The sequence below is a fragment of the Acanthochromis polyacanthus genome, chromosome 7 (assembly GCF_021347895.1).
Source record: "Acanthochromis polyacanthus isolate Apoly-LR-REF ecotype Palm Island chromosome 7, KAUST_Apoly_ChrSc, whole genome shotgun sequence".
NCBI lineage: Eukaryota > Metazoa > Chordata > Actinopteri > Pomacentridae > Acanthochromis > Acanthochromis polyacanthus.
This window is the reverse complement of record NC_067119.1, coordinates 42,439,537-42,464,466: the sequence shown is the minus strand read 5'-3', so window position 1 is coordinate 42,464,466 and position 24,930 is coordinate 42,439,537. Positions and strand designations below refer to the sequence as shown.

Genomic DNA, 24,930 nt, shown 5'->3' with positions numbered 1-24,930 from the left:
GTCAAAGAGAGCAGAGATAGCAAAAGACTGCAGGGAAAGCCAGTCATCTGAGCCCAGCAGTGACAAAAGACGAGATGGAATCACCCCGAATGAAGCTGCCTGTTAGCTTCAGGTAGAAAGAAGCACAACATGAGATCACCTTTGTTTGTGGTGTTTAATGATTTATTCTCCACTTTGACCCCAGTGCAAACTATTTATGAAATAGTACCTGTATGAACTGTTGGACGTATGCAATGGAAAAAGATCTGCAGTAATGTGATGCTGGAACCACCACAAACCAACCTGTTGGTCATTCCATTTCACCCTGGTGAAACTAAATCCAGTCTGTCATCACGGCCACAGAACTGTAGCTGGAATCCACGTTAAAATAAGATGTAGGTGCAGTTTAAACATGATTAACCCTCTGAACAGCTTCTGGTTGTTTTGTTGGCTCATATAAAATCATTCTGTTCAGTGCGTGGCTCTGATAAATGGAGTGGTTTTAGTTTAGTCAGATAACGCCTTGAAACCCCGCCGGCAGGTTTTAGGGTTCAGAGGGTGAAGTCTTCGATCTGTTCGATCCACACTCACTCTGACCTCCGTTCAGCCTCTCTGTCCTCAGAAGCAGCAGCTGAAAGCAGAGCAGCCTGTGGAGCTGATTAGCAGCAGTTTGAACAGGTTAGAAAGACGTAAACTTTACCGTACACGGCCGCCACTACTTCAGCTCCTTTCAGTTCTTATGAAGTAAAGAAAATGCTTAAAAAATTGTGATCACTTTAAATTTTTTGCACAAAATAAAAATGCTTGTGGCATGATTTCAGTTCTCTCTGCTTCTAGTCATGGCTGTGCTGTTTCCAGGACATATCAGTGAAAAATGAGCCCACAGTGAGTAAAAACGTAACAAACACCTGGAAACTGCTCTGGGGTTCAGAGGGTTCAAACAGGGAGCTGCTTTGATGAATAAGGGAGTGCAGTCTCCACAAGCACAGGTTCCACCTCAGCAGCCATTTTTAAACACACCAATCCTGCATTAAATTAGCTTTGCCCTGGGAATTAGCAGTGTATAACCTCAGCCTCGGCACAACGAAGCCAAAGCCTAGTCAAACCGTTATTACCGGCCATGTGCGCTTTATGAATAATGAGATTCTGTAAAAGTGCAGAGCACAGAGCTGCTGGAAATAATCATGACTCAGCTTCTGCTGGGTAAACAGAAGCTCCAAACCGACCTCCTCTCACCTGAAAGGCGTGTGGCGTGTCGTCCACACAGTACACCCGCAGGCTGTAGCTCATACAGCCAGCCTCCATGCTCCCAAACACGGCCAGCTTCAGCCTCTTGACGGCGGCCTGCGTCAGCGGCTCGCCCACCAGGGCATACGAGCCCGGCTGGTCCAGCAGCAGGTGGCAGCTGCTCGAGTCCATCAGGCAGTAACACGACGTGGACTCTTCCTCCACCGACATCACCTCCTGCAACCACAAACACACCAGATTCATCTGTCACATGCTCATATGTGAAATGAAAGGGGAAAACAATGAGACATTATAACAGGACAAACCTGCAGAAAATAGTATGAAGCCCCAATGTCAGAAGAAATGAGGTAGATTTAAAGTAACATCTCAGACAGACTTAAACTAACAGCATCTGGTGGAAATCTACAGTCAGTGACAGCAGCTAAAGACAGACATTTACAGCCCTGTGTTTCAGTTTGCAGATTAAAAAAGAGAGAAAAATACCAAAAAGTTCTGTTTGTGGGCCTGAGGTGAAAAATCTGCGACAGAGAGCAGAGAAAACAGAGTTTGTAAAGAAAATGATGACTTCAATGTCCAATACAGCTTTTGGTTTAAGGTGGTAGTCTACCCTAATTTATTAAACAACTTATTTTGTTCTAATTTCTAAACAACACAACCAATCAACACAAAACTTGGCACAAAGAAAGATAGATTTAGTAGAAGCATTTTACATTTAGCTAAAGTCTGCCACATTTTATAGTTTCCATGGTAACAACAGATTTGGCGAAATAGAAAAAAAATCTTGTGGAACAAATATTTTCAGAAGGAAAATAGCTATCAGCACCAGATTAGGTGTGCTGACTCCTTATGTTATTATTTATGTTTTAAGTAGACAGATTTTCCTATTTTTGTATACTTGAATGATAACCATGAAAAGAGTCCTTTTTTCTATTTGAGCAGAAATATTAGATGAAGTAAAAATCTGTCTACTTAAAACATACATAACATAAGGAGTCAGCACACCTAATCTGGTGCTGATAGCTGTTTTCCTTCTGAAGATATTTGTTCCACAAGATTTTTTGTATCTCGCCAAATCTGTTGTTGCCATGGAAACTATAAAATGTGGTAGACTTTAGCTAAATGTAAAATGCTTCTACTAAATCTATCTTTCTTTGTGCCAAGTTTTGTGTTGATTGGTTGTATTGTTTAGAAATTAGAACAAAATAAGTTGTTTAATAAATTAGGGTAGACTACCACCTTAATGACATCAGACCAGGAATCTTCTAGTAGAATAAAATAGTTTTTGAATAAGTTGATATTCATCACTGCTGCACATGTTTTGAATCAAACGACTTCCTGTGTGATATATCTGTGTACTGTATGCATATGGAGCGTTTAAGGCTCATACTGTGCACATGTGTGTTTCTATTGCAGTACAAACAACACAACTGTTTCTATATAAGCACTGTATGAATCATTTCAAGCTACTTAGTTAATGAAAACATCACAGTTTACTTCCTTACAGGTGAAATATTACAATTAACTGACTCAAACTCACATTGTATGCTAATAGGCTGCCTTGGGAACAACCTGCAGTAATTAGAAATAAATCAGACTTTCTCAGGCTACTTACACTACGCAGAGTTGCTTAATATTCACGCCGAGAGCTGCACAGACATCATGACTGGAAAACTGTGCAAATGAACTTCTGTATACAGTGTCTTATAGACGGGGCTCAGGGCTGATGAATAATGATGCAGGTAACACAGCACAGGTTTAAATCACAAAGCAAAAACCCACACAGATTGTAAGTAGTCTCCAGAGGATGGAGAAAACCATTTCCTACATGAGTGATGGTGTTAGTCTGTAGCAGAACACAAAATAGTCATTAGAAGCAATACAGAGTGTTTTATTTATGAGATGGAAGGAGCAGATGGAAAGCACTTCATTATTTCCTTTCCTTTCCATTTCATAGCAAATATACTTGAACAAATTTTGAAATGATGTAAACTAGGGTTTAGAACACTTCAGTTTTTCCAGTTCTTTTTTTTTCTTCAGAAAGTTCTTCCAGCTCTGCAGCAGAAGTTCCATAAATGTGAGGTTCTTGTAGGTTCTTTGCTTTCACTCTTCTGTCCAGTTCATCCAAACCAGCTCCATGGGTTTAAGTCTGGAGACTCCATGTTCTCAACCATCTGGTTCTTTGTTCCTGAGGTGGTTCTACAGAGCTGGAACTGATGTTCTGGGTCATTATCTGCTGTAGGATGAACTCCTGACCAACTAGAACATATCAGAGGGTTCTGCATGGAGCTGCAGAATGCTGTGGTAGACGTTTAGTTTCAGGGTTCCTCTCAGTCTGTAGAAGAACCGACTCTGGATCCAGCAGAACAGCCCCAGACCTTCACACTTCCTCCTTCATGCTGGACAGCTGATGTTCCACACTGAGGAACCGTCCTTTCTCCTACTGATGAACCAGAGACTTCAGGTTTAGCTCCATCAGTCCATAACACCTTCTTCCAGTCTTCAGTAGTCCATTGGTGGTGTTTCATGGTCCAGGAAGCCTCTTTTTCTGGTTCTGCTGCATCTCCACCTGTCAAACCTGCAGCTCCAAGTCTTCAAAAGCTGGACTCACTGACACCTGGACTTTCTTCAGTTTCTGTGTAGGAAAGACCCCCATTTACAGTGTTCTGATGGTCTGTCTCTCTTCTGATGTTAATTGTCTTTTCCTCTCCATTTTTACAGCTACTTTCTGCAGTACTTCCTGTTCTAATAATGTTCTGGAGGGTTCCATGGTGGGTTCCAACACTAGTTTTATGCAGACAGAGGGGGTTGGAAGGAATCTAGAAAAGTTGGGACTCCTGTTGGATTTGGTTGTTAACTCATTTCTTGTTCCCTTACCTGTATTTAAATTTCTGGCGGTTCATCTTTTACCTTTGAACAAAACTAAAAAAATTGAGGCGTTCTAAAACTTTTGACCAGTGGTGTATGTGATTAGCAAAGACATGTATATGTCGCCATCCTTCACACCAGAAGGTGCGCTTTAACTGCATTTGAATAATCCCTGAAGAAGGAGGCAAAGAGCACCAAATTCACCTTCAAATATCTTCTGGTGATTATCCAAAAAGTCTCCCAATGCTGTCACGCAGTACGTTGCAATCCTCGACCCGGCAGGCAGACGGAACCCATGAAATCCATGTGATTATGCGATTTAATGAGGAGCTGTGAGAGCGAGCAGCGCGCTAAAACACAGCCTGAGGAGCACTACTTCTTCCCTCACAAACAATCACAACTGGTAATATTCCAATTAAAAGTCCCGTTAGCAGCCATCATGTCCTGCAAGACAGAAAATCTCCACATGTTGGCTCAGTGCTTTAGGACAGCAGAAAACAAAGCGTGTGTCCTAGCATGTTCTATGATGGTGTTACAACAACACAGAAGATAGCTTCATATTCTGTATTTTTCTTTGTGGTTTAAAGTCATTTTATATCTTGGAACCAGCAGCTGAGAATCAGTTTCAACATGAGGAAGAACGTCACCGTAGCTCTGATGTGTTCTGCTGCAAACTGCAAATAAACTCGTGGTTGAAAATAGTCTCCAATAAAACACTGCTCCAGCTGCATTTCTTTAAACTGTATAGTCCAGTCATTTTAGGAAATGACGTATCCATTAAAGGAACAATAAAAAATAACTTTCCATTTTGTGAAATAAATCTATTTTCAGCTATAAAAACATGAATGCAGTCATCGCTGTAGAATACCAGGACAGACTGGCAATACAAAGAAGCCTCACATTCAAACACAACATGTCTGTCCATCAAAGAATCCTTATTTAAAAAACTAAAAACCACTCTTTGCATTGGTACTGGTGGCTGAAGTGTAAGATGATGAAACTAGTAGTACTGGTGAACAAACATGCAGGGACTTCTGTAGTTCTTTTGGCTCCTTCTGAACATGGAGACCAACCAATCAGCTGCTCCCTGCTCCGTCCTCTCTGATGTTTCTGCCTCTTCTGTCCTCATCTTCACCTGCACACTGCCTAAATAAATCTGTTCTATCTGAGCACACTTTGTGACATCGGCCTGAAAAGCTTTTTTCTTTCTCTGGCACCTTCTCTGCTCTGCTGGCTGCTGGGTTTGTCTTTCAGTCTATGTTTCTATGTTTCAGTTGGGATGGCAGCGGCGACCTGCTTCTACAGTTCCAGCAGGTTTGTCTCTGTAGTTAAGGTGACCTATTGATTATATAGGCATATTGATTACTAACACTAAGGCTGGCCCTAACAACACTGACCCACTGGGAAAACTTCCAGACATTCTTATGGCCAATCTGAAACCACAGAAACATTTGTGAGTGGCTATCGACCATGGACACTGGAAGTAATGTGATAAGATATCCACAAATTGTGTGACGACTTCAGGTTGAGTTATGAGTTATCCCAGAACTGGAGGACATTTGGGCTTCAAGGTTTTTGAAAGATAATCCTTCTCTGTTCCAGTTTTCTGCTCCATGTTGATCATTAATAGGTGCTGATTGGCTCATTTATATTCCATGTTTCTGTGTTGTTGCTAACCCTACTCTGATCCATGCTAATGTGATCTTTTTCTCTGCAGTAGAAGCTAGATATTTAGCTAGCTGTTACTGCTGACCACTGATGGAAAACAGTCCAAAGAATGAGTCTGATCCTGATTATATGAGGTAGAGAGAGACATTCAATCAAGACTGACAATGGATGAAAAGATGGAAAATAGAAGAGAGGACATAGCTTTGATCTACACATTCTTTAGGAAAACTGTTGTTAATTCCAGCAGTTTAAACAGTGAATTGTTTTCTTCTTCTACCAGATAAGAAGGTTCTGCTAACATGTTGTGGGACACATTCCACGAATAATAATTATTTAAAATATTATGTTGATTAAAAAATGTTCCCACAATTACAGAGACATCAATGAAAAACAAAACAAGAAAAGGAGATTTAAATTAGATTATAACTGCTTTATTAGAGATTCAGTTTGGTCACCAGAGAAAATGACATTTTAGGGGAACTCCTGACTTATTTAGTATGTTAAAATCTTTTAAACATTCTTTTCTTGTAATTTTTTACATTTGGTCTCAGGACAAAAACATTTACACAGATATTGCATGTTTTAGTGTTTTCTCCGTGGATTATTGGATGTAAAATGTCCTCCAGGTCTGGACTGACCCTTATGACTCAGAGGAGGAGCATAAGTTTAGATGTAAATTGCAGCTCTGCAGCTGGTTCAGAGATGCATTCTGCCTGTTTGAGTCACATCTGCTGCTCCACCATGCCGGCCCAGTTCACTGGACCAGAATACCACCACTACCTTCTGGACCTCCTCGTCCTCCTGGGGAGCACCGCTCAGCTGGAAACCCTCTGGTGTTCAGCGTCATCAATGTTTCTGGTCTGATCGGTGACGATGAATCACATGACTTAGTCTAAGTGGAGACTGACAGGCGCTAACACACTGCTGACAGTGATACAGAACTAACCTTGCCAGCAAGTTGATTTCTCGCGATATTTGTGAGTTCACAAATCTCTCAAGAAACCATCTTGCTCCGCTCCCACATTCACTGTTCATACAGAACCAAGTTGGCACGGGCCAATCACGCAGCAGTATTAGTGTGTGGGGCGGGATATCCGGGTGTGAAGACGACACCAAGCGCCAGTAGATCAAAACAAACACGGCAACGGAGGACAACGATCGTGTAGATGCTGCTATTAAGTCAGTTTTAGCTGAATCTCGTATCGCTTCTTTGAAGGAAGAACAATGAGAGGCGCTTTGCGCATTTCTGGATGGTAAAGATGTTTGTGCTTTTTTACCTACGGGTTTTGGTCAGAGTTTAATCTACCAATTGGCTCCGCTCGTTGTGAAGATCCCGCGATTGGCTGAAAACAAACCTGTCAGAGGCGGGACATACTGTTGCATTGTCCAATCCGTGCCTCTTTCCTCCGAACAGATTTCCATGGAGCGGTCCCAGATTGATATTGTGGAGTACTATCAAGTACTACACAATTATTAATCTGGCTATTGCCAGGTTAATACAGAACACCTTCACCCTCATAATGAAATGAAACAACATGATGTGAGCACACCTATTCCACCTTAGTGAATAATGGAGTACCGGGGCTGCCTGACCAGAACTGTATCACAGCTCATCGGGATGAAAAACCTGCAAAACAAAACAAAGCCAAATCCACAGAAACCACTGGGCCCAATTTAGTTTGTGTTGGCAAACAGAGTTTACCTTCCGGTATGTGATAGTCAGACGGTGCTGCTCTCAGAGACGAACCGCTGCTACATTCATGTCAGGTGCCAGGACTCCTGTGAATACTTCATGCGTTTTGTACTTCTGCTTTCTGCATCCTCATAAGCGCTGCTTAACACTCTGCAATATGGCACTGAATAATATTATAGTGTGGCTGGGTGTGTTGAGGAGTCTTCAGTGAGTCATGTGCATTTTAATGACAGCTGAAATGAGGGTGTTTTAATGGCTCTGTGCATTTGCAGGTATTATGCATCTTCAAACCCTCCCTCTCCCCCTCTCCCTCTCTTTAGGTTCGACCTCAATAGTAAGTCATTATTTCCAACCACGACACTCTAAGGATCTCTGCGCCCTTTTAATATTAGAGTGAAATCTCAAAGCGACATGAATCTTGTATTCATTCATATTCCCTCTGCTCGCTTTCCCTTTCTCATTCGGAACGCTTGCACATCTTGAGAAATTGCCCTCTAACACTGAAAAGAAATCTTTCTTTTTTATTTTTTTGTCACACAATAGCAAACCTAGAATGTTTGTAAAAGGCGAGGTTAGGTAAACACGAGCCTGAACTCAAAGGAGTGGGAGTAAAAAATACAAACTGACAGAAAGGGATGACACTTGTGTGGGTAAACAAGATGCAGGCAGAGGAGCCCTTCAGAAGCACATTAATCTGACCCGGAGAGAGTCGAACCGCTGCTAATCTGCTGCAGCATCAGGTGCGTCTCAGAGAGGTGGACGAAGACAGAACAAAGAGGGAGAAGAGGCCGATCTGTGAGCTGCTTTCTGTAATTTAGCATCCACTGATGAACACTTTCTGCATGTTGACCTCAGGACAGAGGCCTCAGCCAGCTAGCTTAGCATCTTCAGGACTGACTGAACCTTCATGTTTTCTTAACCCTGGTGTTTTAAAGTTTGAAAACATGGAAAAAAATATTTTCACAGTGAAACTTCTGATGTCCACATTTTCAACATTGTTGGGAAACTTTTGAACATTTTTTGGAAATGTTAAAAAAAATGTTTCTTACATTCAGACAAAATCCAGAGAAATTCACTGGATTTTTCTGGATTTTTGTGAATGCCCTTAAGGAAAATATTAGAGGTTTTACTGATATATATGGAATCATTTTAGATATTTTTAGGATTTTTTTGGAAGATTTTTACTCATTTAAAAAAAATATTTACAAGAATTTTCTTGCCAAATTTGGGTCTTTTTTTAAAAATAAAACTTTCAAGGGGAACTTTTGAAGAATTATTGGAATTTTCTTCCTGAAAGTTTTGTAAATTTTCAGAAATTTGAGGAATTGTTTTGCTGAATTTTTGGATTTTTTCAGACAAGGAAACAATATTTTTTGTGCCCATAAATGAAGACAACAGAAGGTTAACATCCTGAAAGCTCCTCTAGTCCTCAGGGTCAGAAATGAGCCACTGAGCCTCTAAAATAGAGCAGCTTGATTGAATTTTCAACCAAAAATCTATTTAACGTGAAGAAACAACCTGTCATGCATCACACACTATGTGAATGTCTGGATTTAATCAGTGGACACCTCATTTTCATTACATCACACATGTTATAATTGTTTTCTTTACTACAGTAGAGATTTATTATCACTGTTGTTGCTGCTAAAGGTGCTGCAGAGGTGTAAAAAATATTTGTTCAGCAAGAGATTGTACTTGTATATCCTAAGAAAGTACCATGAATGTGCAAAAATTTGCCTTAAATGAAGGGAAACAACAGTACTGTATATTTTACAATGGAATGGAATGGCATTTGTGGTCGTTTGATATATTTTGTGGTGGTTTTTGCATTTTTTTGTGGTGGTTTTCTTTCTTTTTGAGGTGATTTTATATTTTCTATGGTGCTTTTCCATCTTTGGTGGTCATTTTACATTTTTTTAAGGTCGGTTTTACATATTTTGTTTTGTTTTTTGCATCTTTTTGTGGTGTTCTTTTGCATTTTTTGCGGTGGTTTTTGTATCTTTTTGTGGTGATTTTGCCTTCCACACATTCCATTGCATTCTGTACAAGGCAACTGTACAGAATGCAGTCATTTAGGGGGTTCTCTATGCTATTAAATACAGCGACCGGGTCATGGTTGACCCGAAGACAACTGCGTGGTTTGAACTATTTTAGATCAGAGACTGAACTACGAAGCCACTTCAACATATTCAGGCTTTCTTTGTGTAAATCAGCTCAACAAAAACTAAAACCTCAGTCAGAGATAAGAGGTAAGGAGGTTATCAGCTTTCTTAAACTCAGGCTTTCAGTTTCAGATTGAATGTGTGTCACATAAAAGTGAGTATTTATGATTCTTCTGTACAAAATGAATTCAGTCAGCAGGTTGCTTTAATGGAGAATGAGCAACAGAAAAATGAATGACTGGAAATAATGTAAGAAAGGAATGCTGGTAGAAAACTGTTAAATGTAAGTAATATATTATTATTATTATTATTATTATTAATTCTAACAGCTGTACAAATAAAGCTAATAAACTCTAGGCTTCATATATTTAAATATGCTAATATATCAAAGTGCTTTTAGGTATTACAGCATCCCATAATGAAGGAGATCACTTTAATATTTGGTCAAATCAAAGAAAAATTAATGTTGCTGACTGAATATTCTCTGTAATAGATCTAATAAACTGATCAATGTACTCATCTGTGTTCTATCAGCTGCAGAACCAGCAGTTTAAACAGACCAAACATAAAAACATATTTGTTTTTATGAGCTCAAGGAGTTCACAGATGAAAGATTTTCCCTCTATGGCTCAAAAGTAAGCATCAGGAAACTGTTTGTTTAAAGACAGACGTTTGTTCCAGCTGATTTAAACCAGAAAGTCTGAACATAACCTGCTCCTGACCAGGTTAGCACCACAGCATCAGTTACCATGGTGATCTAGCTCCACACCATCAGTTACCATGGTGATTTAGCTCTACAGCATCAGTTACCATGGAGATCTAGCTCCTCAGCATCAGTTACCATGGTGATCTAGCTCCACACCATCAGTTACCATGGTGATCTAGCTCCCCAGCATCAGTTACCATGGTGATCTAGCTCCCCAGCATCAGTTACCATGGTGATCTAGCTCCTCAGCATCAGGTATCATGGTTATCTAGCTCTACAGCATCAGTTACCATGGTGATCTAGCTCCACACCATCAGTTCACAGCATCAGTTACCATGGTGATCTAGCTCCACACCATCAGTTCACAGCATCAGTTACCATGGTGATCTAGCTCCACAGCATCAGTTACCATGGTTATCTAGCTCTACAGCATCAGTTACCATGGTGATCTAGCTCCACACCATCAGTTCACAGCATCAGTTACCATGGTGATCTAGCTCCACAGCATCAGTTACCATGGTTATCTAGCTCTACAGCATCAGTTACCATGGTGATCTAGCTCCACACCATCAGTTCACAGCATCAGTTACCATGGTGATCTAGCTCCACAGCATCAGTTACCATGGTTATCTAGCTCTACAGCATCAGTTACCATGGTGATCTAGCTCCACAGCATCAGTTACCATGGTTATCTAGCTCTACAGCATCAGTTACCATGGTGATCTAGCTCCACAGCATCAATTCACGTCAACAGATAGGCTACCCGTTGGAACAAAGTATCAAACATAGGCCTAAATAAATAACTGCCTAAATGCAGGAAAACAAGATATGGACCAGAACAGCTAAGAAAAGACACTCATCCGAGGAACATCACATACTAGGTACGGCCCATACACAGATTATTGCAGGCTGACGGTGCACTTGATTTCCTTACCCAGCTGTCCAGGAATGATATTAATAGTATTAGTTGGTATTTCATGTGCACGTTATACCTATTTCGTTGCCACAAATCAGTGTTTCGTGGTAACGAAGTAGTATTTCGTGTGCATGTTATAGCTATATCGTGCCCACAATTTATTTTTTACCATGTCACCAGAGGGGCTCCGTAGTTCATTCCTATTCGTTTCCATGTGCATCGTCATCACACAGACCTGATTATATTTGGGACGTAGATTTACTTTTTGGACTCGTAGTGTCCCATGCATGGCTGTTAATCTGCCCCAAACTAGGACACTTTCGATCCTAAAGCAGTCATATATTACTGTACAAAATAATTAAACATCAGTTTCACATTACTGCCACAGGGCAGTAACTATAACAACCTAATACTGTCCATAAAAAAGAAAAAAAAGGTTTTTGAAAATTTTCAGTTTTCATGTACTTTGGGCTCACTTAGAAATGTCCTTATTGTTGAAAAAAGGTAGTTTTTTCAGTGAAGATCACACTAAATGAATGATAAATCCAGTGTAGACATAGTTAATGTGGTAAATGACTATTGCAGCTGTAAACGGCTGATTTTTAATGGAATATCTCCATAGGGGTACAGAGGAACATTTCCAGCAACCATCACTCCTGTGTTCTAATGCTACATTGTGTTAGCTAATGGTGCTGAAAGGCTCATTGATGATTAGAAAACCCTTTTGCAGTTATGTTAGCACATGGATAAAAGTGGGAGTTTTACTGAAGAACATGAAATTTTCTGGATGATCCCAGACTTTTGAACAGTGGTGTATATGTTAGAGACATGAGAGCTGAGCCATACCTCCACATCTATACAGTATACTGGTGGATATGTGCAGTACATTTTGCTCTAAGGACAGCATGCTCTGCTCTTTGCTCTGTGTCATCATCGAGCAATTATCACTGTGCACTACTGTGTTTATATATTCCTTTCTAGCTTTGTAAATATCTGTATATATTGTCTTACGTTTATTTTCATTGCTACTATTTTTTCCCTCTTCTTCATTCTATAGTTGTTAAAAATTATTCTCTTTCCTTATTCCCAGAGTGACACCAACAGCTCAAACCACAGTCCTTGTATGTTGTGTACGTGCTTGGCCATTAAAGCTGAATCTGATTCTGATATAAACTCACTTCATGTCTGTGTTTTAGATGTAGTTTTATAGCAGCTGCTAATGAGCCTGAGGACTAGCTTCAGTCACAGGATGAGCTAGGAGGAGGTGCTGTGACCCCCACAGAGCCCTGATCTCAGCGTGATGGAGCCAGTCTGGGGTTAGATGAGACAGAGGAAACAGTGACGGTTTAAATCCACTGAAGATCTGGAGAACGTTCTCCTAGATGTTGTTTTAATGTCATCAGGACATAGTGGTTTGCTTTGAGCTTCTTCTCTTCACTGCTTGAAGTTATTATAATAAAATAAAAACTAGTCATGCCACTGATTCTGAAAGCATCCTCACTTTACTTGACATTATTTTCTTGATAATCACAAGAAAATAATCTGAAATTTGAAAACCTCAAAAAGTATTTCCTGAAAATGAGTTGCAGATGAACACTCTGGATTTAAAGCAAGGCTTGTGACAGAAATAGAAATATGTTTTTTCATGCTGGTGGCCTAAATATGGTGATCATAGCTGCATCATAAATTCCCTCAGTTTGTTCAGTTTCCTGATAGATTGTTCCAGTAGTTCAGAATAAAACCCTGTAAACTCTGAAGGCCTGGAAACGATCATTCCTTAATGACACAAATATAAAACTTTTCACCACTTTTGATTCTGATTGTGATGATGGTTGTGGAGCTGCTTCCTTTTGCTGCCATTCTGCTGCCAGTCACAGTTTAAACTGTCCTGATTGGTTCTTCCTGCTTCATAATAAGAACTGATTGTTCCTGTGAAAAGGTTTCACAAGCTTTCACACACACACATGCACACACACACACACACACACACACACACACACACACACATGTTTGTTTTTCTATACCGGTGGGGACTTACCATTGACTCCCATTCATATCTAACTCCTAACCCTAACCCTAACCTTAACCTTAACCATCACCAAATCAATGCCTAACCCTAAACAAACGTTTTTGCACTTTTACATTTTTTATTAACAACAATATGGCCAAGAAAACAGTGTTGCCACCCGTGGGGACCTCATTTTAGGTCCCCACCGTAAGACAAGTCCCCACCTTTATAGCAAATAGTCAGGTCAAAGTCCCCACCGGAATAGCAGAAACAAGTACACACACACACACACACACACACACACACACACACACACACACACACACACACACACACACACACACACACACACACACACACACACACACACACACACACACACACACACACGTAGAGTATTAAAGGCATTAGAGGAGATTTAATTTCCTACGACATTGAACATAGCATGCGTATGCGTACATACAACCTCTCCCTCACCCCCTCTAACCTCCCCCCTCTTAACATTTACGAAGAAACGCCCCCCTCCAGAAACTTGCGTAGGACTCGTGAAGTTGTCTTTTACGGCTGAGTCCCCCTGGATCTTTATCTGCCATTATGTAAAAAAAGATGAGCAAAACAAGTCGCCAGCTAACTACGAAGCTATACCAAAGCAACACATACAGAAAACACGTAAGTCCAAGGCAGACGTAATCTACGTAACTAGGCCTGAGCCGGAAGATTTTTGATTGACAGGAAAGGGAACAAACCAAACGCCTCGGTCCGAGTGCGTTGATTGGCTGATGTTTTTCAGGTCCTGCCATGTCCACAGTTAATTTTTTAAATTTTTTATTCTTTTAGAGACCATGCATACAAGTCCACTAAAGGTCAGTATATTCATTTTATGTGAATCAGACAAATTAAACAAACAAACAAAAAAAACAACATCCTCCATAATGCCTTTAACTAGCTCAGTAAATTCAACATTTTTACTCAGACACAGAGGTGGACAGAGTAGCCAAAAAATCGTACTCAAGTAAGAGTAATGTTACTTCAGAATAATATTGCTCAAGTAGAAGTAAAAAGTAGTCATTCAAAAATTACTCAAGAGTAAAGAAGTATTTGGTAGAAAGACTACTTAAGTAGTGAAAGTAGTGAGTAACTGTTTGACTGGCTGTATGCTATGAAAAACCAAGATTTGGACATTTGTGTTTCTTGTGCCTGAACTCGTCATTTTTTAAAGATGTTATTTAATTTTGCTATTTTTTTATTTTATTATTTGGAAATACCAGAATTTGCACATTATTTTAAATTTCTGTCTGTCTGATCACATCATTGCTAAAGATATAAATCAGACATTACAGTCAAACAGTTACTCAGTACTTTCAGTACTTGAGTAGTCTTTCCACCAAATACTTTTTACTCCTACTTGAGTAATTTTTTGAATGACTACTTTTTACTTCTACTTGAGCAATATTATTCTGAAGTAACATTACTCTTACTTGAGTACGATTTTTTTGGCTACTCTGTCCACCTCTGCTCAGACACATCTGATCAGGTCCTTATTTTCTGTGTTTTTTCTTTAGTAAACTTATATTATTTAGTTTTAGTAAACTGTACATTTCTGTGGCAGCAGAGGCTGAACTCTGGAACCAGCAGCAGCTGAAGATGTTAAAATGCTCAGAGGAAAATGGAAATTTGACAACTGACAACTTTGTTGGCAAGGATTGTCTAAAACTTTGAGGCCAGCTAGTGAGCAGACCTTAGGGCTATTTTAAACTTTACTTTTCACTTTGTATAAGAACATTACTATTCCTGTTAGACTGTGGGCTGTTAAAGCACCAGCAGCTAGAAGGTTCATGTCTCGGCCCGGACCTGGAAGGGTTCTCTAGTTCCTCCCACAGTCCACAAACATGCTGAGGTTAACTGGTGATTCTAAACTGTCTGTAGGTGTGAATGTGAGTGTGACTGTTTGTCTCTATGTGTAGCCCTGTGACAGACTGTTACCTGTCCAGGTGAACCCTGACTTCACCCTCAGTCAGCTGGAATAGACTCCAGCCCCATGACCCTGATGATGAATTAAATGATGAATTGGATGGATGGATAGATAATATATGGATGATGGATGGATGAATGGATGATGGATGGACGGATGGATGATGGATGGACGGATGGATGATGGATGGATGATAGATAGATAGATGGATGGATGATAGATGGATGATGGATGGATGATGGATGGATGGATGGATAATGGATAGATGATGGATGGATGATGGATGGATGATGGATGGATGGATGGATAATGGATGGATGATGGATGATGGATGATGGATGGATGATGGATGGATGGATGGATAATGGATAGATGATGGATGATGGATGGATGGATGGATAATGGATGGATGATGGATGATGGATGATGGATGGATGATGGATGGATGGATGGATAATGGATAGATGATGGATGGATGATGGATGGATGGATAATGGATGGATGATGGATGATGGATGATGGATGGATGATGGATGGATGGATGGATAATGGATAGATGATGGATGGATGATGGATGGATGGATAATGGATGGATGATGGATGATGGATGGATGATGGATGGATATTAGTTTGTTCAAAAATGCTATATTCCAGCTATTTTTTTGTGCTAAAACTCCAAATATAGATAGACTGGGCTGAAAGCTGGTGGACTAAAAGCACTGCGGTGTGATGACATTTGGACATATTTGGACATTTGGTTTCATATGAAACTTCTGCATCTTTATAAATGCAGTTTTCTCGAGCTGGAACATTTTAAAAGTGCATCACTGAGTGTCTGTCAGCTCAGAGATGTTAATACAGTTACATGTTAATAAAGTTATTCCTGCAGGTGGAGCTCAACGGTCCAAAGACAGTCCAATAAAGCTGTTTTTGAAAAATAGAAATAAAAGGCAGTGTTCCTTCGTACAGCTCCACATGGGGAAATTGCTTCTCTTGCCTCAATGGACATTGAAAAAATACATCAATAAAGTTCTTTCTAGTTTGTTCTGATCCACAGTCAGCCATCATTTGAGCACCTTAACTGTGAATCATACTTATTAATCTTGAATATCCTAACTAATTATGCATTTACCATCCTGGGCCATAAATATTCTTGAGGAGGGTCTGATTTTTACTCTACAGCAGCCTAAAAGTTATGCTATCATACAACTAAACTGCATTTTCTGTTATGTTTTGAGCGAAATGCATTTTCTGCCAGATTACATTTTAAGTCGTATTATATCCCAAACTGAGATATTTTCCTAAACCTAACCAGGAAGTTTTGGCTCCTAAACTGAACCAAGCTGCTCACACGTATTTATCAATGTGAAAGTGTCGGCCAAAAGAAGACATCGTCCTCAACCCAACAATGCAGTTTACTGAACTAAACAATGAGGGAAAAGTAATGAAGCCTCTAGTCAGTAAGAAACAAGTGAAAATAAAACTGTGAATCCTGATCTTCTGGATGAATTGCTCATCTGTCACCATCCTCTCATCTTATCTGTGGCTCTTCACAACCAGAAGCCTTTATGTGACCGTAAAGCTGCATAGTAATGTCTTTTTCAGGGACAGAGATGCTTAAAGCCTAAAAACCGGACTGAGTGAATCTAGCTGTAGGATTTAACAGACTTTTAATTTGGTCTTTGTAGGTAGAAAGACAAAAAGACTACAGTTAAAGCTGTGCAGATGAAGGTTTATTATGTCACATCTTTGCATGCGGAGGCAGCAGCAGCTCCTGAATATTCTTTATATCAGCTCAGAAAAACATTACTCAGGACAAAAGCAGACAATGCAGAGGGCTGGTAAATCCGGCCTAAATAACAAGCTCTTCTAAGTGCTGACAACCACCACAACAGCCAGCGGCAAACCTGTACTCTTCACCCCACACTCCGCTCACCAAAACTTTACGTCTGCTTTACATTTACTGAATATTCTGTTCATTACACCACCTCCGTGCCCCCTTCTTTCCCACATGCCTTGTTATCATCTCAAAAAAACATCCAGTAATGCAAAGTGACGACAGAGACTGGGCTTGTTCTGCTTTTGGGTTTGGATTAAGCTCTCGGGACTTCATCCAGACCAGTAGAAAACAATCTTCTTCACTGGAGGGAGGAAAAAAGAAAGAAAAAGCAGACGCTGCTGGAATGGAAGCACGTGTAAATAAAGAGCTGGAGAAATTCAACGTGTCCTGCTGCAAAGCATTGCAGCAAAGCTAACAAGAAGAGTTGATGGTCAGCAGAGAAACTACTTCCAATATTCTCCTTCTGATTGCTTCCAGTCTAAATCCAACGTGCCATGTCTCCTCCAGGTCCACCAATGCTTCCCTCGGCTGACGCCTGCTGTCCTAACACCCCCACCACCGACAGCCCTGCCTGACGAACGGACGGACGGACGGATGGATGGACAGCAGCCATGCCTCTTCCTGGCCATTACACGCTGTAACTGTTTCTTTATTTTCCTCCTGCCGTCATGTGGCCTTATGTCACCCTCTGGACCCATGGAGAGCATCAGGCTGGATCAGTCAGCTTACCCACAAAGCTCCAACTGCCCTCTATGGAGAACCCATAACTCACCAGTCATGTGTCACACTGACTAACTACCTTTTACCATATAAAACGCACATGTAAAGGTCACTGAACACAGGGAGGAGCAGAGTCAACACACCGCTAACGTCAAGGAGCCATTTTAACACCCATTTACAAACCCACTGTCCCATACTGAGAGACTGCAATGAAACAAAGAACTCTAAATCAGATCAATATCCACCAGTCCTGGTGGTAAATAACAGGCAGTGTGTTGGTGACAAAATACGTTATCCTCAGTGTTCCTGGCAAACACGGATTAACACGAAGTAATCAACTGTGTGAAAAAAAAACTGCAGAAAAAAACAACAACTTACAAACCAAATTCTGACTTAAATTTCAGAGCACCTGTATCAACACCAGTCAGATGATTAAAGGTTAAAGAGACGTTTGCTGGTTAAAGCTCACCGTGTTCACTGATATAAATCCAGCTATTTATCTCCCTACACATGGAACCTACTGAACAAGACACTCATTAGGCTGAAATGTGATAAATCATGGAAGCGCTTACAGCAAACGTAAGAAAAGAATTTACACACCACAAAAACACAACTAACTTCAGCAATATTTTCATTTACGAGTCGTGTTTGCCGAATGAATTTAATTCAGTTCAATTTTATTTATACAGCGCCAGTTACAGTTCAGATGGTCTCTTTCCAGAACCCATGACTGAACATGAACGAATGAGGCTGGATGCTGTGAGTGTTGTGGACTCTTGTTCTCTGAGTTCAGGTTTCTGCTACACAGCCAGGTTGAAGGAAGTGTTTCATGCACAGGTAGCTGGTCATTAAAAGCCTGTGGATGGTCGAAGCAGTGGAGGCTCCTTACACAGCAAGCGGACAATGAGGAACATTAGCATTCATTAGAAGTCATCTTTCTGTCCACCTGATGAAGGCTAGGAAACATTTTTACCTTCTTTTAGCTCTAGTTTTGGTCTCCACCAAAAGCCACCAGAGAACCCCATCTGGCTCTTTATCTAATAAATGCTGCACAATGTTCACCAGCTAGTGAAAGGCGTCACTACAAACAATCCCTTCACACAATACACAGCCATCATCCGTTATTCAAACAATAATTTCTGATGAGTGCAGCTTTAAGGTTTAAAGGAAGGTAAGCCAGCTGCAGGCTGCAACATCTGCAGTTGTCGTTTCTTATTAGGACCAGAACATGTGCAGGTATGGTTCCTCCCTTTTTCCTTCTGTTACCTCAGCAATTAAGACATTTCTCACCACATCTTCACACCCAGCTCTTGCATCTGTATTTGCATGGAAAAACATGGTATTTTTAACGACGTAAACAGACAGGAGGACGTGCTGTAGATATGTAGCGTAGTGTGTTGGAGCTCTGTTGACTGTCAGGAGAGGAGCGTCAGTCAGAAAACAAGTTGTTGCTGATTGGCTTTCAGTGTTCTCTCAGTTGAATGGATGTCCTTGTGCTTCTCTGACTGACAGTAGATACACATATTTATTTACATGACCGAGTGTCTTTCATGCTTAGAGACATGAGATTCTCCATCAAAATCTGGCTCCATTGCATGAAAACATCAGAGGGAAAAGAGGATGGAGCTGATCAGAACGGCGTTGGATCGTCTCCGGCAGCCATGATGGAGTCTCATCCTAGTGCAGCTCATCTAAAGTTAGACAGGAAAACTGGTCTGATCTACATTCTGATTCACTAATAAACCAGTATTTATGGAGGGTTGGTTGGTGACCCCACAACAAGAGATCATCAGTATTTACACACGTGGACAAAATTGTTGGTACCCCTCAGTTAAAGAAGGAAAAACCCACAATTCTCACTGAAATCACTTGAAACTCACAAAAGTAACAATAAATAAAAATTTATTGAAAATTAAATAATCAAAATCAGCCATCACTTTTGAATTGTTGATTAACATAATTATTTAAAAAAACAAACTAATGAAATAGGGCTGGACAAAAATGATGGTACCCATAACTTAATATTTTGTTGCACAACCTTTTGAGGCAATCACTGCAATTAAACGATTTCTGTATTTGTCAATGAGCGTTCTGCAGCTGTCAACAGGTATTTTGGCCCACTCCTCATGAGCAAACAGCTCCAGTTGTCTCAGGTTTGATGGGTGTCTTCTCCAAATAGCATGTTTCAGCTCCTTCCACATATGTTCAATGGGATTCAGATCTGGGCTCATAGAAGGCCACTTTAGAATAGTCCAACGCTTTTCTCTCAGCCATTCTTGGGTGTTTTTGGCTGTGTGTTTTGGATCGTTGTCCTGTTGGAAGACCCATGACCTGCGACTGAGACCAAGCTTTCTGACACTAGGCAGCACATTTCTCTCCAGAATGCCTTGATAGTCTTCAGATTTCATCGTACCTTGCACACTTTCAAGACACCCTGTGCCAGATGCAGCAAAGCAGCCCCAAAACATTACTGAGCCTCCTCCATGTTTCACCGTAGGGACAGTGTTCTTTTCTTCGTATGCTTGGTTTTTGAGTCTATGAACATAGAGTTGATGTGCCTTACCAAAAAGCTCCAGTTTGGTCTCATCTGTCCAAAGGACATTCTCCCAGAAGCTTTGTGGCTTGTCAACATGCATTTTTGCAAATTCCAGTCTGGCTTTTTTATGAGTTTTTTTCAGCAGTGGTGTCCTCCTTGGTCGTCTCCCATGAAGTCCACTTTGGCTCAAACAACGACGAATGGTGCGATCTGACACTGATGTACCTTGGCCTTGGAGTTCACCTTTAATTTCTTTGGAGGTTGCTCTGGGCTCTTTGGATACAATTCCAACGATCCGTCTCTTCAATTTGACATCAATTTTCCTCTATAATTTTTTTTCGGATGTCCTGGGACAATTCTCTCCTTCGCTTTCTGTTGTCCATGTTCAGTGTGGTACACACCTTTTCACCAAACAGCAGGGTGACTACTTGTCTCCCTTTAAATAGGCAGACTGACTGATTATGAGTTTGGAAACACCTGTGATGTCAATTAAATGACACACCTGAGTTAATCATGTCACTCTGGTCAAATAGTTTTCAATCTTTTATAGAGGTACCATCATTTTTGTCCAGGCCTGTTTCATTAGTTTGTTTTTTTAAATAATTATGTTAATCAACAATTCAAAAGTGATGGCTGTTTTTGATTATTTAATTTTCAATAAATTTTTATTTATTGTTACTTTTGTGAGTTTCAAGTGATTTCAGTGAGAATTGTGGGTTTTTCCTTCTTTAACTGAAGGGTACCAACAATTTTGTCCACGTGTGTAGATTCTTCATTCCTTTCCATCCATGTAGCATCTTCTCTGGAGTTTACTTTGCAGAATCCATGCACTTGCCCTCCAGTAACATTTATGGTGTCGTGTTGAGGTGTAGCAGAGAGTGTAGTGCTAACACAAACCCTGAAGTGTGCTGGGTTTACCTTCATTCCTGCTGACATTTAGCTACAAAGGAAGGATCAAGCCATGTAGGAAAGGAGAGCTCTACACCACCGAAGCTCAGATCCTGATGGGGTGTATTGTTGCTGACAAGTGTTTCCTGCTCTCACCTCCCATTTGTTGTCCTGGGTTTTCCTCTTCAGCTGGATGTTCCAGTTCTCGGCGTCCATCTCGGCACAGTGGGCGATGGTCATGGCGACTGGGCAGAAGAGGTCCAAGCCTTGAGGACCGTACGTCACCTCTGGGCCCAGGAGGATCTCACAGCCTTCCAGTGTTTGGACACTAAACACACAGCGACACACACACACACACACACACACACACACAAAGTAAATGCATTATATCGTAAAAGACACATAAAAGAAGTTACAGTCCTGCAGAGAGCGTTTACGGAGGTGACACGTAAGCAGAATGACTCTTAGACATTCTGTAATTGTGCTTTTTGATGGTCACTTGAAGATGCATCATAAATGTATGTTTTACTGCAAGGAAGAGTTGCCTGCACAGCCGTCTTCTCACTTTAAGCCTGTATGTAATTAAATGCTGTGGTGCAATGCTGAAAACACTTTGGATTAGGCTGAGATGTTCTCATTTCCTTACTTTAAGTCTCACAGTCATTATCTGTTATCTGTGATTAAAACAGCGCTTGCACTCACAAAAAGGACGACAGTTCAGTCACGTAGCTGTTAGCATCGTACAGACTCCAGGCTGTGATCATCACATTACTTTCCCAATTTAACATCTTCTATTTATTGTCTTAGAGAGCCTATATGTGCTTAACATCTGTCTTTGAGCCTGGGCTGCAGCACAGAAAAACACCAGCTAATGAGAGGAGCTTATGAAAAGAGGTGGGCTGCAAACAAAACATGCCTGCGGGCTTGTAGTTCCAGGTTTGACTGCCTGTGAGTGTGAGTGTTGTGGACCGCTGCTCCTTGAGTTCAACTTATTGCTACACAGCTGAGCTGCTGGAATTAGTTCCAGCACAGGTGAAAAAGTCGCTGCGATTTGCCGGCGAGTTGGAGTGTGCTCATTAAAAGAGGCTTACAACAAACAGGTCTTGCCACTGGATGGAGGCAGGGGCAGCAGCGGTTGGATTTTAGAGAAACAGGGCAGGAAGGATCATGACAGCAGAGAAAAACATCTCAGCAAAGCAGCCTAAGCTTCAATCAGTCATCACAGGTCAGAGATATGAGAGGGCTGAGTCGGTAAGACGTCCTCCCCTCAACGAGGCGTCGAGCAAATGAACAGCTTTAATGTGCAGAACGTCACAGAAAAACTTTAAACTAACGGGTCGGCAATGAAGAGGAATGTCTAAAGATGTGTTAGTGTGGGATCAACACAACCGGCTGCAATTTTAAGAAAATAGATCATCTGTTACCACTGGGTCTTTTTTCATATCTAATTTTGACTTTTTCCTATTATTTCTGTCAGTTATGTAAGTGTTCTATAAGTCAGACATGAGAAAGCCCTTTCATTCATGAACGTGACGCCACCAAGACAATCGACTCCTCCAGGAAAAACCTGAACCTGGCTGAAGTGAATGCAATGAAGGAAAAACACTGTGAGGGCTGAGTGACATGTGTGCTGCTGATAGAATAAAAAACATTTACCTGCTCCTCTGGCACTTATCCTCTGTTTTTTCTATTTGACGTTGAATTAAGGTCACATTCATTTCTACCAAGTAATGCCAATTAAGTAAAAAAATTAGATGGAAAATAAGTAATTGCATAAGTGTTCACACCCTTCAAATCAGTATTTAGTAGATGCACCTCTGACTGCAATTACAGCTTTGAGTTTTTATGGATAGTTCTCAATAAATATCTAGGCCATCCTTCTTTACCTGTAGGTTACAGGTTGTCCGGTTGTCTTTAAGCTATTTATTTGTAGCTTTGGCTGCAGTCGTTGTTGGAAAATGAATTATCTCACTTCTCTTGCAGATTGCCAGCTGTCCTCCAGTATTCCCCTTTGTTTTGCTGCATTCATTTACCTTCTACCTTTACTAACTTTAGAGGACCTGCTGTCGAGGAGCATTCCCACATCATGATGCTGCCACCACCATGCTTTATGGTGCACAGGATGCGTTGATGCAGTGTTTGGTGTCCACTACTCTGACTTAAAGGCTCCACCTTTGTCTCCTCAGACCAAAGAACCTTCTTCCAATTGACTTTAGAATCTCCAACATGTCTTCCGGTGAATTCTAGCGTAGATATGATATGAGCTTCTTTCGACCTTCACTTTCTCTTTGCTACTCTCCCATAAAGCTTTGACTTGTGAAGAACAGGAGCAGAACAGTCCCATTTCAGCCAGTGGAGGTTCTAACACCTTCAGAGGAGCATGGACAGCAGATTTACATGTAATGCCATAATCCTTCCATTTCTTAATGATGAATTTAACTGGAATGTAAGGGCTATCCAATGTAATGGAAATTACCCTGGCCTATGCTTTTTAATAGCCTTTTTCCAAAATTCTAATGTGGGTGAATGCTCTTCATAGGTACAGTAATTTAATTAATAATAGGAGGTTTTATGGGGCATTTTTGCCTTAGTGGTAGAGGTAAAGGTAGAAGAAATGCAGACAAGAAACAAAGGGGAAGAAAGAGGGCTATGACATAAAACAGGAATAGTGGTCCCCAATGTTTGCAGACCATGGTGTCTCTTCAGACAGTGTTCTTGTTGTGGCACTGGAAATGAGCAGCCCGATCTCACGAGGATTCGTGAAACTGTTACGTAAATTTTTGTTTCGGTTTCGTGCGCACCAACACGATTTCGTCATGTTTTTCGTGCCGCTCACCACGAAATGTGCACCAATGTATTTTAAACGGCGGACTTTTCGTGCCACCCAGAACGTATTTCAAACGAATGTGTATATTATATTTTTAATGTAAAACCATGGCGAATCCAACGCTATATTTTGCATGACATCGTCCCTAACCATAACCCTAACCATAACCTAACCATAACCTAACCATAACCCGGTGGTACACTTACCAATTTGCATAGGAATTTAAAGAATGTCCGGCGGCCGGCGGCCGCAAACGCGATTACACAAGCAGTATACGCCGATGGACAGCTTAGATCGTCATGAATCCGCTGGTATAAACCACTTTCAGCTGTGATTACCACAGCGGGTTTCGTTGTGAGCAACACGAAAAACATTTCGTGGTGAGCGGCACGAAAAACATGACGAAATCGTGTTGGTGCGCACGAAAAAGAAACAAAAAATTTACGTAACAGTTTCACGAATCCCCGTGAGACCGTGTTGAAATGAGAGATTCCAATCATATATGTCAGGAATACATGATACCATGAGCAATGATATCTGTCTTTCACAAGCAGCAAAAGGACTCCTCTAGACCCTGAAGGTGTTCTGTGGTATCTGGACTCCTCTACACCATGAAGGTGTTCTGTGGTATCTGGTACCAAGATGTCAGCATCAGATCCTTTAAGTCCTGGAAGTTGTGAGGTGGGGTCTCAATAGATCAGACTTGTCTGTCCAGAACATCCCACAGATGCTGGATTGGACTGAGACCTGGGGAGTTTGGAGGCCAAGTCAGCACCTCAAACTAGTTGTTGTTCTCCTCAAACCATTCCTGATCTATTTCTGCTTTGTGGCACAGATCATTATCCTGCTGAAAGAGGCCACAGCCATCAGGGAATACCATTTCCATAAAAGGTGTAGATGGT

The 24,930-nt window shown here is 40.9% G+C and overlaps 1 protein-coding gene across 2 annotated transcripts in view; it reads right to left on the bottom strand.

The window, feature by feature from the left end:
• unc5db (unc-5 netrin receptor Db) overlaps nucleotides 1-24,930 on the bottom strand; it is a 292,888-nt gene that overhangs the window by 24,747 nt on the left and 243,211 nt on the right. For both annotated transcript variants that reach the window (XM_051951356.1, XM_051951357.1), the window contains 2 exons: nucleotides 21,358-21,529; nucleotides 1,216-1,443 (listed from right to left, as the gene is read on the bottom strand). In XM_051951356.1, the coding sequence (XP_051807316.1) occupies nucleotides 1,216-1,443; nucleotides 21,358-21,529 (400 nt within the window). The remainder of the gene's footprint in view (nucleotides 1-1,215; nucleotides 1,444-21,357; nucleotides 21,530-24,930) is intronic.